Source organism: Uranotaenia lowii, unplaced genomic scaffold (genome assembly GCF_029784155.1).
Source record: "Uranotaenia lowii strain MFRU-FL unplaced genomic scaffold, ASM2978415v1 HiC_scaffold_242, whole genome shotgun sequence".
Lineage (NCBI taxonomy): Eukaryota > Metazoa > Arthropoda > Insecta > Diptera > Culicidae > Uranotaenia > Uranotaenia lowii.
Genome location: NW_026598138.1, coordinates 1 through 15,992, shown reverse-complemented (window position 1 = coordinate 15,992; position 15,992 = coordinate 1). Strand labels below are relative to the sequence as shown.

The 15,992-nt window shown below is 37.8% G+C and overlaps 5 protein-coding genes and 1 non-coding gene across 14 annotated transcripts; 3 read left to right on the top strand and 3 right to left on the bottom strand.

Moving 5' to 3' along the window:
• Positions 1–511: 511 nt before the first annotated feature.
• LOC129759681 (replication termination factor 2) lies at positions 512–7,695 on the bottom strand. Of its 9 annotated transcripts, XR_008740217.1 has the most exons (5): positions 7,308–7,695; positions 6,878–7,246; positions 5,152–6,814; positions 4,680–4,775; positions 512–4,218 (listed from the first exon to the last, which is right to left on the bottom strand). XR_008740217.1 is itself a non-coding variant. In XM_055757194.1 (3 exons), the coding sequence occupies exons 1-3, from the start codon at positions 7,374–7,376 to the stop codon at positions 6,350–6,352; spliced, it is 903 nt and encodes a 300-aa protein (XP_055613169.1). In that variant the 5' UTR covers positions 7,377–7,695; the 3' UTR covers positions 512–6,349. The 9 variants fall into 9 exon arrangements, 1 of the variants encoding a protein (XP_055613169.1); XR_008740213.1 differs by having other exon boundaries at positions 512–3,783; positions 3,843–6,814; XR_008740216.1 differs by having other exon boundaries at positions 512–3,783; positions 3,852–6,814.
• On the top strand, positions 1,174–2,520 carry LOC129759678 (uncharacterized). The gene has a single exon (XM_055757190.1). It carries the CDS (start codon positions 1,174–1,176, stop codon positions 2,518–2,520), a length of 1,347 nt encoding a protein of 448 aa, XP_055613165.1.
• A 92-nt stretch (positions 7,696–7,787) lies between the features above and the next one.
• LOC129759679 (nonsense-mediated mRNA decay factor SMG8) lies at positions 7,788–11,915 on the top strand. The gene is made up of 6 exons (XM_055757192.1): positions 7,788–7,897; positions 8,400–8,539; positions 8,680–8,818; positions 8,872–9,720; positions 9,778–9,879; positions 9,945–11,915. The coding sequence occupies exons 2-6, from the start codon at positions 8,490–8,492 to the stop codon at positions 11,559–11,561; spliced, it is 2,757 nt and encodes a 918-aa protein (XP_055613167.1). The 5' UTR covers positions 7,788–7,897; positions 8,400–8,489; the 3' UTR covers positions 11,562–11,915.
• On the bottom strand, positions 11,827–11,908 carry Trnas-aga (transfer RNA serine (anticodon AGA)). Its single transcript has one exon. It is a non-coding gene; the product is annotated as a tRNA-Ser (tRNA).
• A 176-nt stretch (positions 11,916–12,091) lies between the features above and the next one.
• LOC129759680 (uncharacterized) lies at positions 12,092–15,084 on the top strand. The gene is made up of 5 exons (XM_055757193.1): positions 12,092–12,348; positions 12,570–12,713; positions 12,773–12,917; positions 12,973–14,045; positions 14,131–15,084. Exons 1-5 carry the CDS (start codon positions 12,243–12,245, stop codon positions 14,799–14,801), a joined length of 2,139 nt encoding a protein of 712 aa, XP_055613168.1. The 5' UTR covers positions 12,092–12,242; the 3' UTR covers positions 14,802–15,084.
• LOC129759682 (uncharacterized) lies at positions 14,782–15,858 on the bottom strand. Its single transcript, XM_055757195.1, has 2 exons — positions 15,528–15,858; positions 14,782–14,961 (listed from the first exon to the last, which is right to left on the bottom strand). Exons 1-2 carry the CDS (start codon positions 15,765–15,767, stop codon positions 14,854–14,856), a joined length of 348 nt encoding a protein of 115 aa, XP_055613170.1. The 5' UTR covers positions 15,768–15,858; the 3' UTR covers positions 14,782–14,853.
• Positions 15,859–15,992: the final 134 nt, after the last annotated feature.

The window sequence follows — 15,992 nt, the reverse complement described above, 5'->3', positions numbered from 1 at the left end:
GTCACTTAACAGAAAACTATTTTCCGATTATTCACTACGGACAAAATACACTATTACAAACCGGATGGTCACGAAAAAATGTTGCACAAAAGGTGAGCGAATCGACAACACGGCAAACAAGAAGCGCTGGTTAAAAACTGCTGATGCTGCTGGCTGCTAGCTGGTCAACGATGGGTGGGTTGATGAGTTTCTTCTTTGTTGGTTTTACGCTCAAAAATGTGACTGTGTGAGTGAGCTCAATCGTTTTATTTACATCGAAACTGTACGCACACTTCCAAACGCAAAACGTTAATTGACGGTCTTTGACTCTTGTTGACGAAGGTATCTTTCAGGGGTTCCCAGATATGAGTAGATTTTTTAATGCCTTTGCAATATTTTTCAGTTTGACTTGAATATTCCTTGAATAAGTCTCTAGTATAGTGGGGTCGGCCCATTTATCCTTAATAAATAAATAAATAAATAAATACAAATATACATGCGTGTTTAAGATTAAACAATAAAACATTATTAATTCATCATGAAGCATAATATGATTTTTATTGTACTGCCGCTTTATTCAAGATGCTTATTTTCCGTAAACACAGTCGATTTTTTTCATAAAATACGCAAAATATGAGGACATAATGGCTGATGGTTTATATTCCAACGTTCAACACAAAAATGATATTTGTACGAACCGAGATGGCTATGGAAAAGGGACAGAAATGATAGATGAGTGAATGTGTGGCAAGGTTATTCCCGGATAGCGAAATGTAGGATTTAGTCAGAAGATAACGAATACTATTTTAGTGGATTGGAATCTACGCTATGATTATTTTATTATTTATGTATTCCAAATTTAAGTGATTTACGACGTGTTCGTAGATTGATTTGTTCTATCGAAGTGATTTTTTCTATCGATGCTGGCGTTCGTAAATTAAACAAACTGTATGCAAAAGCATTGGAAGGTGATTTGACATCTACCAAACAAATCGATGCATCACCCAAACAAATCAGTTCAGTTGAGTGGATATATTCGAGGAGTGCAGACGCATTATCGAAAAGCTCGCCTATTATAATTCGGTTCTCCACAAAACGCTTAAAGTTTATTGTCAAGCCTATTATTGTTTAAATTCCAAGGTCATACAAAACAAAAGCTTCTGTTTCTGAAGTTTCCGGAAACGTGTAGCCATCATGGCTACGGGCGCCTCGCAGGTGCCATCCTGGATGTCCGATCAAGTATTTCCTACGCTGTCCCGTGACCGGCCTCTATCTTCAGAACCTAGGTTTCTAAGGATCAAACCTACCGATGGATCTTCGCTGAAAGACGTGTCGCCTTTTCTTCTTACTAGAACGATTGAATCATGTGCTGGAAAAATGTTGCAAGCATGGATGAATAACCGTGTTGGAGAATTTTGTGTTCAAGTACAAAATAGAACATGTGAGAACAAACTTTTGAAGCTGACACGGGTGGATACTGGATCATCCAGCATTCCAGTTCAAGTCAAATCGTACGATAACCTGAATCAGTCCAAAATCGTAATTTCATGTCAACAACTGATCGACTCAGATGAAGAGGAAATTCTTCAAGAATTGAAGGATCAAAATGTGGTTGCGGTTTATCGGATAAAGAGGAAGGAGAAAGAAAACCTTGTGAACACTCCTGCTTTAGTTCTAACAGTAGACTCTAAATGTCCCCCAGAGTATATAAAGCTAGGATGGATGAAATGTAGAACGAGAAAATATTATCCCAGACCTACAAGATGTTTTACGTGTCTCCAATTCGGTCACATCTCTGCTGAATGTAAAGCCGACAAGATTTGCCAGAACTGTGCTGGACCGTTTCACGAAAAATGTAATCAACCTGCGAAATGTGCTTGCTGTCAAGAAGATCACCCAACGCTAAGCAACGAGTGCTCAAAAATGAAAGAAGAACAACTAATCGTTAAAGTAAAAATTGATCGAAACATATCGTTCTTGGAAGCGCGTCGAATTACGAAAGAACAGCAGAAGCAACCTGAAACATATGCTACAGCTACTAAAAATAATGACAACTCCAACTATCTTATGTTGCTCAAACGAATGGAAAGATTAGAGCATATTGTATCGGAACAGTCACGACTGCTGGAAGAAAAGGACAGAATAATAGAAGATCAGAAAACTACTATAAAGAATTTGAAAGAAGAACTCCAAAAATTGAACACACCTACAACGACCAGAAGTCCAACTGATGATGCTTCATCGATCAACATGAAACGGAAAGCTATCTCAACAACATCGGATGAAAAACAGAACTTGTTAAAGAACAAGAAAATTACATCACAAGAAGAACTTGTCTACATCCCTGAAACCGCTACATCCGGGGAGAGTGTATCTGACGATACTGCAGAGATGTCCGAAGATTTCCTGAGCGAAGATGACCCGTTCGAGAATGATTTATTTAAGGAATCACCACCCAAAGGCAACGAAGTAGCTGTGCATCAAAAGGCCTACCGAACATTGGAATCCGACGGACCGCTGGGGTCTACAAATTCGACGTAATGGCTCCATTAATCCAGTGGAATTGTAGAGGTTTTGTATCTAGAAGAACAGAGTTACGAAGTCTTATTAGTAAGGTAAGCCCAGCAGTAATAGCACTTCAGGAAACATTTTTGTCTAACGACAGTAATTTGCAAGTTAAAAACTATCATTCTTTCAATTACATACATCGAGGTTTAAATAACGCCCCCTGTGGTGGAGTATCGCTTTTAGTTAAAGATAAAATCAAACATGAGTATATTCAATTGAACACCAATTTACAAGCCATTGCTATTCGCGTATATATACCTAAGAAAATTACAATTTGCTCCTTATACCTTCCCCACCCAAGCTGGTCTAAAAGATCAATAGAGTTACTCATAGATCAACTACCTCCTCCTTTTCTTATTCTCACTGACTCTAACGCTCATCACCGCCTCTGGGGACACCCAGTATCCGACAGGGCTGGAAATTGGATAGTTGAAGTTTTGAACGAAAAGTGTTTACACTTATTTAATGATGGATCCCATACGTATGTGTCACCTTCATCTGGTAATACATCAGCGATAGATTTGACTTTTGGTTCTGTTGAATTAGCTCCGCTTTTTGACTGGAAAATTGTCCCAGACCTACATGGAAGTGATCACCACCCAATTTTATTGTCTCCTACAGAAAACAACGATTCTTTGATGACATGGCCTAGATGGAAATTTGAAAATTTAGATTGGGAACCTTTTAGAAATGATATTCTAGATGCAATTCGCCTTGGTAGGATAAATAGTCCAGAAGAATTTACAGAACAAATAAGAGTAGCAGCAGAAAACAATATTCCTAGAACTAGCGGTATACTTCATCCTCATCCGGTACCATGGTGGAGTGATGAGGTTAAGAAAGCAGTTAAAAAACGAAGAAAAGCATTACGAGAATTGAAACGGTGTCAAATAACCGATGACGATAGGGAACGAAAGTTGAACGAATACCATAGGGCAAACGCTGAATCCAAACGTATCATCCGTAAATCTAAAAAAGAATCTTGGCAGAGTTTCGTTGATAGTATAAATTCATCTACATCCCCTAAAGAAACATGGTCTAAAATTCGAAGTCTTAAAGGAGGACAGTCCAAAACACATACTCAGGTTATTGAAGTTGATGGAATTATGATCGACAGACCAGAAGAAGTAGCCGAGGCTCTTGTTAATCACTTTGAAGAAACTACATCCGATGATTTGTATAATTTGAATTTTAGAAAAAGAAAAGCAATTATCGAAAGAAGACCAGTTACTAAACCTGTAAATCAAATAGAAAGTATGAATAATGATTTCACAATGGAAGAACTATTATTTCACCTTGATCACCTTAAAGGTACATCCCCCGGACCGGATGGGATACACAATCTTATGTTGAAGAACCTCCCTGCGTGTGGCAAAATTAAAATGTTAGAAATATTCAACCATTGTTGGAGGGAAGGATGTTATCCGGACATATGGAAACATGGGCATGCCGTTGCTTTTCCAAAACCTGGAAAGAATTCTTGGGAATTGAACAATCATAGAGTTATCGTTCTTAACAGTACACCGGGGAAACTACTTGAGCGCCTAGTTAGTAGACGTTTGTTTAGCCTTCTCGAGGAGCGATCGCTTCTTGATTATCGCCAGTTCGCCTTCCGAAGAGGAAGGTCTACAACAGATCACTTGGTCGAACTTGAAGGCTGTATCAGAAATGCTAGAAAAAGAAAAGAACATGTAGAAGTAGCATTCATTGATCTATTTAAAGCCTATGATCGATGCTGGAGGCGACTGATAATGGAACAGTTAGAAAAATGGAAGATAGGTGGTAATATGTTCGATTTTATAGATTCTTTTCTGGGAGACAGAAAAGTACAAGTAAGAGTAGGGGGGATTTTATCTTCTTCTAGAACTTTGAAAAATGGAGTGGTTCAAGGCTCTGTACTAAGCGTTGCTCTATTTCTGATTTCCATTCAGTCACTATTTGAAAAATTTGATTCAAGATTTAATATTTTTGTTTATGCTGATGATGTCACGATTGTGGTTAGTCACTGTAATCCAATCATTGCTCGAAAATTAATGAAAATAGCTTTTGTAAAATTGGACAGATGGTCTAAGGAAACAGGTTATGAAATATCCATAGAAAAAACAAAAATAATGCACATATGTAATACTTACGCTCATGAATCTTTTGGATCAAATCTGATATATAGAGGCCAACAAATTGGTTTCACAAATGCTCAAAAAATACTTGGAATATATCTAGATAGGAAACTGTTGTTCAGCAAACACATACACGAATTAAAAAGTGAATGTCTCAATAGAATGAAAATTGTTCAATGGTGTGCTGGAGTTCGACATGGTGGAGACAGAAAAATGCTTTTACGAATTTATAAAGCTATGGTCCTGTCGAAGTTATTATATGGTTGCGCTGCATGGAGTTCAGCTTCCAAAACAAATTTGAAAAAATTATTCCCGGTTCACAATCAAGGAATCCGACTAGCTATAGGAGCCTTTAAATCTAGTCCGATCGAAAGCATTTTAGCAGAATCTGGCGAATTACCGTTGAACATGCTTATGGAAATGAACATCATTTTATTTTCTATTAAAACAAAAACTGCTACTCATATTCATAGAAGTTCTAACTTACCTATACATCAAAGATCTAATAATATTCTTTCGCAAAGAGCATTGAATCTTCCAGAGATGCTAGAAACTTCTGTAGATGATGCAAACTGGAAACTACCAAGCCCGAAAATCTGTTTTGATATGTGGACCAAAGGTAAAAAAGTTCCTGATTATGCGCACAAACATATTTTTCAAGATCTTAAGTCTCGCAAATTTAGAAACTTTGTAGAATTTTATACAGATGGATCAAAATCACAGTTTGGGGTAGGATGTAGTGTTGTATCATCGGATTTCAACAAACGAGTAAAACTTCCGAATGCTTGTTCCATTTTTAGTGCGGAGGCTTATGCCATACTTTGGGCGGTTGACGAAGCAGCTTCTCTAAGAAGCGCCTGTGTGATTTTCACAGACTCAATGAGTGTGTTAAAAGCTACCAAAAATAGTCGTCCAGATCATCCTATTGTAAAACGAATTGCAACTCGCTGTAGAGAAAATCAAAATATTACATTGTGCTGGATACCAGCACACAAACAGATTCATGGAAACGAAAAAGCTGACGTGGATGCAAAAGAGGCGGCATTACACGATCCCATTTTAATGACAAAATTATCATTGAAGGATATTAAAAAAGAAATAATTCGTGAATATCGAAAAATATGGGAAAATGAATGGTGGAGAACAAATCAAAAATTGAGATCAGTCAAATGTAACACTATTGCTTGGGATACTGCGTTTAGAGGAAGGCGATGGGAGGAGGTAGTGATTTGTAGATTAAGAATAGGTCATACAAGATTAACTCATGGTCATTTAATGGAAGGTGCAACAGTAAATCTTTGCTCGTCTTGTAATGTTACAAATGATGTGAAACATGTTTTGTTAGAATGCCGTAAATATGATAATGAAAGGTGTGAATTTAATTTAAACGGCTCATTGCAGTTCGTACTAGGAGATGATAGGGAAAGAATAGAAAATCTGCTGGGTTTCCTACAAAAAACTAATTTATTAATTGATATTTAGAGGAAAATTGTATATCTTAATTTGTAAATGTATGTTGACAATTGTAATAATTTTCATGACACGAATAGCCTCATAGGTGTAAAGTGTCACTAATAAAGGAAAAAAAAAAAAAAAAAAAAAAAAAAAAAAACAAATCAGTTTACGAACACGCCGTTAATTTTTGTGTTTACCATGACCCTTCAATAATTCTATTGGCAAATCTTTTAATTATAAAACGGATTATACGTAACCCAATGAGCTCTTTTCTGATCTTTTTCGCTATCATGGCTCGTAAAAATAGATTTGTACACTGAACTGGCTTTGGGATCCTTTGCTACACTGTAATCCTTTTTGGATTTTTTGAATGTCGGATCTTCTCCTATGACATCGCTTATCAAGGCCCGTTTATTGGGTACTATTGATTTTGCAGCGGACGAGATTCCTGGCTTGCTGTTTGACACATTTGCCGGCTGAGAAGGACCCGGCTGCTGTTCATCTTTTCCGGGACACGATTCTGGTTTTCCGGCTTCGGATGTAGCTGTTTTGGATACTGCTTTTTTATCAGATTTAGCTTTCTTTTCTGCCTTCAATCGAGCTGTACGCGCCTCCATGCGTACACGCATTTGATCAACATCTTCTTCTGAGCCATTAAGAACAACAACATCCTGTTCCGTAAATGGTGTTTGACACTAGGGAAGTAATCAAAAATCAGTTTAAAAATATTGCTTAAGTATGTTCCATCAATTACTTACCACCGAGCAAACTTTGTCTTTAATTTCCTTCAGAGCCCGTTCCGAAAATACACATCCACAGTTCCAGAGACCAACAAATCGAAACTGGCCACTCATTTCCAGGCCAATCAATGCACAAATGAACTGAGCGCTCTTGTCGTCTTGATTCGCCATGTAGGCTGGGTTCGCAGTAAGGTTTAGATTTTTAATGTCCTTGAGAGTTTTGATGTGACTACAAGAATCAGGCATTTTGTTTTCTAGCATATGCTCGATTACGTTTTCCTTGGAGTACAGACGCCCCAGGCCACACATAACTATTGGCTGCCGGAGCCTTTCCTGGGTAAGAGTACAATGCTTCCATCGGAATTGCCTCTCAGAGTTTTTATCTTTCTGTAAATAAAAACCAAACAATGTAAATAAAGTAACTTATGTTGACCTTAATTTATCATACCTGTTCAGGTTTTTTCTTCAAGCGAACCAGTTCGTCACGCCGAGGAATAGTTCCGCCATCACATCCCATTTTAGAAAAAGAGAGTTTTAATGAATATTAGAGTAATGATATTCCTCAGATATTTTCTCCACCAACAATCGAGATTTCACTTCCTTGCTTTTTATTTTCAAGTGATTCTATGTTTTTTGTGGCACAACATTAAATACAGTAGAAGTCGACTCGTGTGATATGCCAGAGTTGCCATTTAAATAAAACAGGATTATTGACGACCAAAGTACACTAGGATAAATCTTTACCTTTATTCTTTGTTTCTAAATTATTTATAAACTTTATAAAGCACATTTTCGAAAGTAACTTTTATTTTGAAATTGATTCTTTTGAACTACTGAACCAATTTAACGCAGTTAAGGTATATATGACTGATCAGGAGTTAATCGCCTTGTTTGCAATTAGGTGCAGTACAGTATAAGTTTAAGTACCATTATTAGCGCTAGGAATTTGGCGAATCGATTCTATTCAGTGTCTCTAGTAGATTCACAACAAATAAACAACCAAAACATAAACGTGGGCGCTTATTGGTTGTTGCGATTGTGGGTGGATGGGTGGACTGGTATCAGGAGTACGTCAATGTAGAGGGTAAAGGCAAAACCTTCTACCAGATTCAGGACACCTTCGAAGAAAGGCCTTGGTATTACAATGTTAACTTAACAAATACCGAAGTGAGATTATTAAACCGTCTACAATCAGGCCATGATTATTCACCGTTTTGGAAACAAAAGATGAAAATAATCGACGATGCAGAATGCGACCTATGCCTCACGCTGGAAACCAGCGAACATCTGCTCCTGCACTGCCCCAAATTTGGAACATTACGATCTTCATTTGATTTTGATCGCAGATTTGCAAACTTGACAGAATTATTCAAATCCAAGAATTATGAGTTCTACAAACAATTATGTAAATTTGAAAAAGAGGCTAAACTCGACCTCTAATTGAACACCAGATACAACATACCGTAGGGCATATAGTCCAAGTCACTGGCCCTCCTATAGGAGCCCTTTCGCTCCAAACCAGAAGAAGAAGAAGAAGAAGAAGGGTGGATGGCGAAAATCGTTTTGAAAAGCTGTAAAACAATTTGAAAGCGGACATTAAACAACTTTGTGAAATATTCAGTTCGACAACATGAATCCAGTTCACAGTTTTGTGTTTCCAGATGTTCCTAGCGATTTGAGGTAAGAGTTTTTTTTCGTAATTCATTGTTCATTAACTTCTACGCAGCCTGTTAGTTACAATTAACTTTATAATCAAGTTAAGGAAAACACAGAAAATTATCTTCTATTCACATCTCTTTTCTACAACTTTAAACTAACAGCAAAATTCTGTTCCGAGAAGATAAACAGATGGTAGTTGTTGGCATTATCGGAAAATCTACTACTCGAGAATGCAACAAATTGACCGGTTTTAAACTGCTCAATGTTCATCCTGCTCTAACGGACTCGGAAGGCTCTGAGGTAATTGGCATTCAGTATGTTCCAACAATATTTGCATTTTTTTTGTATTTCAGGGGCGGATTAAACTTTACTTCGAAAAAGATGGAGATACTCTATACTTGCATTTTGAAACAACTTTCGATCAGCACGTTATGGCTTGTCTATTGGAAAAAGCTATCCAAACTGAACAAAATGATAATTTTATAAACTTCAATAGTAGCATAAGAACACGATTCGCCCGAATGTTACTTTTTGCAATTCAGGTATGCCATATAATAGTGCTGGTGGAACCAACTTCCGTTTTCGATACCAGCTACTTGTCAATTTTCAAATCTTTGAAAATTATTCGTGAAAAATATGTGCTCAAATTTCTGCCAAAAATGCTGAAATACTCAAATGTAGCGAACTACATGGGCAAAGAAGCACGTTTATGCAGTCCGAGATTCATTTTTCTGTTCGAAGGCACAAGTGGTATAAGCCTCGAAGAAGTTGAAAAATTGGACAAACTAGAACGCTTTGTTGAGGAAGATATTTACAGAATGTTGCGCAACGAGTTTATAATCACCAACAACAGTGCTATGTCACTATTTTCTATTCCGCGAAATAAGAAATTTGTTTTCTTTACCAGCGACAATTCCGCGAAATCGGATCCTATTGCAGACTCAATCGACATGTTGATGAAATATTTGCACAAAGCTGCCAATAGCAATCCTGTCCAGAGTGAGAAGGATGAAGAAGATCTCATTAGCCGTTTGAGACCTTACAATGGATACGGCGTTTCGGCTTGGAGTGTTGGAACGAGTCAACGAGACAACAAAAAGGAGAGGGGCATTCTGGCTATGTTGAAGGAACACGTGACAGAAGCTTTGGAGCATGGGTTCGATGATAGTGTCTCTAAATACAGGGGAAGAAGCCATTTTGTGGTAAGTGTTTGGTAAGATTGCTTATAATACCTCATTATTGGTTTTATTTTTATACAGATTCCAGGAGTAAAAACATGGTATGAAGGATTCAAACTATTACACAAAATTTTCATTGAGAATCCTGATAACATGAACTATGAAACAAATGATGCTGATTATGTAAGTTTGATAAAACCCAATTTAAGAACCATTTATAGCATAATTATTTCATTTTTCATAATTAGAAAGCATACTTGGAAAATTTCCATAAGATAATAGACATCGACGAACGATTTTATTCTGAAATTTGCGATCATGGACTTGAGCTTGCCATGGTGAATTATAAGGACATGCTACCGCATCATTATAGTGGCACCTATCACGAGAAAAAATACAATCAAGCCCGGGAGCTTCTTATGCGCTATGCACGAGGTCCAGAAGTTGAAAGACATGAACTGAAACTGAAAGAATACTGTGATTCAATTTGGTTTAACGGAAAACAACAATGCGAATTTCCCAGTCTAAGAGGTAATCCCTGTGCATTAGGTAAACACAAGGCAAACGACCCTATGGATCACTCTAGTGGAGTTATCTTTGTGTCCGCTTGCAATTGCGGTAGAACACAAGGTCATCGTGAAGATCCTTACACCATAAGGCAAGCTAACTATGAATTTTATCAACTAATTTCCAAAAGCTGCAGTAATTGTAATGTTCTGGAAAGGGTCAAATTTCCAGTATTTGAACCATCAAGTAATGATTTTCGTGCAGCCGAATTTATCAACAAAAATCTCTCCAATCTCATGTCATTCGAAAATTCAAACAAGACGCCGGATACCGGCACTCACGCACCCATGACAAACGAGCACTCGCCTCATTTATCTGGCAGTCAGAAAAGCCAAGATTCTGCTTCAAATCTCACTTTCAGTATGGATGACAACCAAGAAGAAGTGAAAAATGAGAAAAACTATGGGAGCCAGAACGAGACGGTAGAGCCTCTGGAGGAAGATGAATTTAACGAAATTGTTATCAAAGTTGGAGAATACAGTGAAGACGTCGAACGGGATAAGACAATCGCACGACAACCCTCCACAACTGAATATCTTCCAGGGATGCTACATGCTGCTAGTCCAGTAGGTTTACTTCCACAGTTTCCGTCTTGGTCTCTGGTTTGTTTAGGACCAAGCTCAATTTACACGCATAACAGTGGGATTCCTGAGCATATTCAAAGCGGATTTTTATCTGGTGCCAATTTTCTTCTGCCCTGGGATGTTAGTGTCAGATTAGAACACGCCCGATCCTGGGCTGCTTCATACGAAAAGATTCGAAACAGAAAGAAAAGTAATACTCAATCGAAAACTGCTGAATCTAGCAATACTTTTACCTTAAAAATATTTGTTGGCATAGAATACGAGTGCCTCCGAGGGCACCGTTTTATCATGAGTGGCCCAGATACAGTTCTGCGTGGTGGATCTGGAATCGTGAGAGATAGTGGAAGTAAGGTGGTGTTCAACGATATGCCCATCTATTTCCCTTGTCCCTGCCGTAATTCCAACGTTGCTCAGCTTATGCGAGTACACATAGTTACTCCAAAAGCTCCGGTGAATGTGATCATGGAACCTAAAGTTAAGACATCTCAAAACAACATGCAGAATAGTTTAATTTTCACGACCGGCTTGACCGATCCAATCAAACTGAGTCAAAGTGCCTACTGGATACTGCGTTTGCCCTTTATATATGAAGGTGATAATGGACCGTTGCTTCCACCGTTGGATTTGAACTCAGCTAGCGCATCTATGCACGGTGTTCTTCTTGCTGGGATGTTCGGAATCCGAGAAAGTGAATTAAGTGAAGAATTGTTATAAATTTTCATGATTAAAAATTGTGTAAAAAGAGGAACAGTCTACCTACCCAATTAATTTCTTTTCGGAAACAGTTTATGAGAAATTAGCCATCCTTGCTAGGCATATGCTGTTCTTCACAGCTGTTATTTTTTTTTAGGTTTTCAATTATCTTAGCTCTTTAATTTTTTTACCGAATCGGAACTATTTGAAAAGCACCAGTTTTGAAAATGAATGACAGAGAATTTGTTACTCTACCAATATCACCAGCAACAAAATACATGTTTTTCGCAGTCGGTAGGATTCGAACCTACGCTCCCAGAGGGAATCTGATTTCTAGTCAGACGCCTTAACCGCTCGGCCACGACTGCTTACTAACTAGTAAGCTGACAGATTCATTCTAAAACCTTGACCAGTCATTTATGATCATCACTTGTAATCCTTGTCTTGTTTAATGTTTTGCTTGCATCAATCGCTTGTTATTACCGCATAGGTGTTCCTGTCATTGATAACGGATGTGCAGCATGCAAATGAACTGAAACGCTCAATGCTATCAGTCATTTCTTGTAAGACTTGGAAGAAGGTTCGGTTCTTGGTGATTTCTGTTCTCGACGCAAGTCTTCTATCTCATTACTTATTGGAACTATTTCCACAAATTGATTTGTTTGGCTTAGTTATCGACACAACATAAAAAATAAGACGATCATGATCGTGGGAGAGCTGTTTCAATCAGCAAAACAGTCTGCTAAGACAGCATTCTTTTTTGCTTTGTCTTGTATTATCTTGCCAGTTTTAATCATCAGCTTCTCGAGTGAGTTCATTTGAATTATTGTTTATGTTTTTTTCTGTGGATTATCATTTAATTCATGCAGCTATGAGTCATTTCATAAACAAAAGCAGAATGTGTACTGCTTGCTAACCACGTGTGAGCTTCGATTGATCTGTGCTGTTACATCTGAACGCGCATTGATTTATAAACGCAAACCACGTGATAAGCACGAGCAGTTTAATCTGATTCAAAATTTTACGCAGTTGTATCGATTACACGAAAAATATGGATAGCGTTTCTGTCCAACCGGTATCCGTACTTGAAGTTTGCCAGAACGAACAACATCCGTAGCTTAGTGGATACTTCTAGAAACCCCGGGGTGTTCCATGTATTGCTTCAAGTGGAAGGTAAGTTTGTTTACAAGTTTGCCCCTAGTTTAATAACGAATTTTTTTTTTCAATTTCAGGGTTATGCGATATTCATGCAATAAAGGCGAAATTCATTGATCACGTCTTAAGCCGGCGTGATCAACTAGGCCGTCTATTTTTCGCTCGTTTGAAATTTCCGTTGATATCCTGCTGGGGTCAATATGCATTTGTTAAGCAAACTAAGTATTTAAAACTAGTTAATGACTTTTCAGTTTAATCCTCGTTTTCTTTCCAACAGGGACTTCAACATCGACAATCACATAATATTGGCTCCAGCTTTACATCGTGGACGACCTCTGACAGAGTCCAATCTTCAAGATTTTGTCAGCGATATTATTTCTAAATATATGCCATCGGACATTCCACCATGGCAGGTGTTTTGCATCCCAATGGCTAGTGGAACTTCAGCGTCAAGTGGATCAGCCGAGTGCGATAGTACAGTTCCGTATTACTATTTGCTTTATAGGGTCCACCATTTGCTGCTAGAAGAACAGCGCAATCTAAGAATTTCAGATTTACTTCTAATCGACTTGAGATCCACATGTGCAGAAAGCGCAAACAACATTTCAGAATGCGGGTCTATTTTCACAAATCTCATGGAACGACCAGTTCATTTGCCCAAAATTTGGAATGATTTGAATGCCCTCATCAGCAATAAATGGAACGAATTTGTGTACCAACACGATCCTCTGGAATCGCCAGATTTAGAGAAGAAACACATAGCGGGCATTCAACAATTAATGTCGGTGACTTTGATAGGAATCGTGTCAGTGGTGTCTGATTTTTACAGAGGTTTCTCGAAGGTATCGGGAAATCCACTGAGAAAGATCGACTTTCTGAAATCACTGATCGACCGTGAAATTTGTCGTCGCAATTTGAATTTGGGAACTATTTGGACTGCCATTATCAGTTCACTGGATCCTATCAATGTAATCAAAGAGTGGATATTTCTGCTCTGGAAGATCGGAGCGACCCTTACGTTAATGGTTCCTTGGTACATATTCCGCGAATTTGAAGCTATTCGTATCTATGTACTTATGAAGAAATACAAACGCAATACTGTTATTGGTTTTCTGATGGAATACATTCCGGTGTGCTTGAAAGGCGTATCAGAATTTGGGAAGGGAATACAACTATTGTACACCGCCCCTAAATTGATCCACGAAGAGCTTTTTGAGCACAAGCCAGATACTGATCACTATTTGCAGAATGTTTCGCTCTGTGGACGAAAAGTTGTCTCTTGGTCGGAACGTATTGAGGCAACCGAGTTCAGAATTAACTATAATGAAGGGATGCCACCTAAAAGAACAGGTACTTACACAAATATTTGTGGTATTTTATTGTTAGTGTTTGATGATTGAATATAACGAAATCAATTTGGTTTTTTTTCTTTTAGGATCTATTCATCTCAGACAGTGCAACAAAACCTGTACTGAAATTGAAATTCTTTTGGGCATAATTTCCCGATCTATCGGGACGCTATGTCGCAACGGAGACGGGAAGTTGCCACGAAATGTACTTCTGAGTGGCCGTTGTATGCTGGATGATTACCTGCTCGGGACAACTGATTACAAAACTGGGAATAGTGGTTTCATTTCGCTAACTTTACCACTCGATGTGAGTGATAAGCGACAGCTTATAAAACAAATACGACTATCGATTGAGAAAATTCGACGCCAACAAGTGATGGTTAATTTTTTAACCATTGTGCAATTGAAACACGATTTGATGACTAACGCGCTGCCAGTGGTGATTTCCAAACTACTGATGAATTATCTTTCTCGACGGTTTGCCATCACGGTCACGGAAGTAATAGAAAATCAAGCAAACGCTGGGGCTCGGAAAAATCTTCTAGGACATACTATTCGAGATATTGTTTACTTCAGACCTCCCCAATCAAATACTAGTGTTTCTTTAACGGTGCAAAGATTTAATAATGAAATACGAATTGCGTGTATAGCAGATTCTCAAATAAGTCCAAAGCATCTTGCTTTAACGAATGGGTTTCGAAGATATCTACATGATTTTAAGAAGTTGACAACTGGTGTTTCGACGATAAATGAGTAACGTTTAATAATAATCAGAAAACGAAAATGAGTAAACATACGTGTTTTTAAATCTATCCCATGCGATAGATATCACGACAGTTGGCGAGGAATGTGCATAGCATGTTGTGACCATTCACATCGAAGTCTTCTTCTCCTTCAGTGCCTTGATATGTGATGATCTGAAACACAAATTTTGCACACTTTTAACATCTTAGACAAACTTATGTAGTTTTTGGAATTATGAATTAATAGACAAATAAATGTAAATTACAAAAAACATACATATTAATGTTTTGAAACTACCTATACAGATTTTTTTTCAAGACGATTAAACCGTTATTACCCGAAATGCTCTTGATTTTTGGAAATCTAGAATAAGCTTCCCCAAAGAAGTTTTTCATTCCGATTTTTAAATGAAATTCCAACATTTTATTTCATGTAAATTTTGTAATGTGTAATATAGCCGACATGAACAAATTTTTCGAATAGCATTTTATTAGAAACAGTTTCAATTTTTATGACTGTACAACATTCATGATTTAAAGATATGTAGGTAGCTAATTTCGATGAATACAAAAATCGGTAAGTATAGCTAATTGACGAACGGAAAGATGTTCTATGAGCAGCATGCATTATTTTTAACGAGTTTTCCGTCGTAAATAATTTTGATCTTACTGTTATTATTGAAATGAGTTTGATTTTTTGATAAAATTGATATTATGAAAAAAATATCGGAATCTGTTACCTCTTTGCAACGGACGCTATCATTGGACCCCGCCATTCCGATGACCTCGACCCAACCATGCAGCAAACTGGACAGCGGTTCACTCAGCATAACCTGGATGGGGAGTCCGTCGGTGGATTTGCCGGTAAAACTGCGCCCGTCCTTTTCTGCCCTTTCCACAAAAAGGTGAATACTGACCGGTTGACCCGACTGGCGTTTCAGCAGAGCACCGTTTACAATTGAACGTCGTTCAAAATCCATTTTTTTTAATTTAATCAAGAGCGGAGTCAATTCAATTCGCGAAAAAACAAGAACAACTTTTCATTTGTGCGCCAAAAACAACAAACGAGAACAGGGTGACCGGAAAGTATTCGAGTTTTCCTAAACATCGCACAGTGTCGATAATGTAGTTAGGTATAAGCTTTTGCATTCATGTGTGTGTTGGTCAATGTTCAGGCAAGAGGGCGCAATTTATGTTCTCTGTCA

Excerpts from the sequence above, each read along its gene's own strand:
- LOC129759678 (XM_055757190.1), top strand. The coding sequence starts at position 1,174 with ATGGCTACGGGCGCCTCGCAGGTGCCATCCTGGATGTCCGATCAAGTA.
- LOC129759681 (XM_055757194.1), bottom strand. The coding sequence starts at position 7,376 with ATGGGATGTGATGGCGGAACTATTCCTCGGCGTGACGAACTGGTTCGC. Across the intron at positions 7,247-7,307 it reads TGAAGAAAAAACCTGAACAG|AAAGATAAAAACTCTGAGAG; the intron begins GTATGATAAATT and ends TTTTATTTACAG. Across the intron at positions 6,815-6,877 it reads AAGACAAAGTTTGCTCGGTG|TGTCAAACACCATTTACGGA; the intron begins GTAAGTAATTGA and ends TTACTTCCCTAG.
- LOC129759682 (XM_055757195.1), bottom strand. The coding sequence starts at position 15,767 with ATGGATTTTGAACGACGTTCAATTGTAAACGGTGCTCTGCTGAAACGC. Across the intron at positions 14,962-15,527 it reads ATAGCGTCCGTTGCAAAGAG|ATCATCACATATCAAGGCAC; the intron begins GTAACAGATTCC and ends TTTGTGTTTCAG.
- LOC129759680 (XM_055757193.1), top strand. The coding sequence starts at position 12,243 with ATGATCGTGGGAGAGCTGTTTCAATCAGCAAAACAGTCTGCTAAGACA. Across the intron at positions 12,918-12,972 it reads GCATTTGTTAAGCAAACTAA|GGACTTCAACATCGACAATC; the intron begins GTATTTAAAACT and ends TCTTTCCAACAG. Across the intron at positions 14,046-14,130 it reads GATGCCACCTAAAAGAACAG|GATCTATTCATCTCAGACAG; the intron begins GTACTTACACAA and ends TTTTTCTTTTAG.
- LOC129759679 (XM_055757192.1), top strand. The coding sequence starts at position 8,490 with ATGAATCCAGTTCACAGTTTTGTGTTTCCAGATGTTCCTAGCGATTTG. Across the intron at positions 9,721-9,777 it reads GGGGAAGAAGCCATTTTGTG|ATTCCAGGAGTAAAAACATG; the intron begins GTAAGTGTTTGG and ends ATTTTTATACAG. Across the intron at positions 9,880-9,944 it reads AAACAAATGATGCTGATTAT|AAAGCATACTTGGAAAATTT; the intron begins GTAAGTTTGATA and ends TTTCATAATTAG.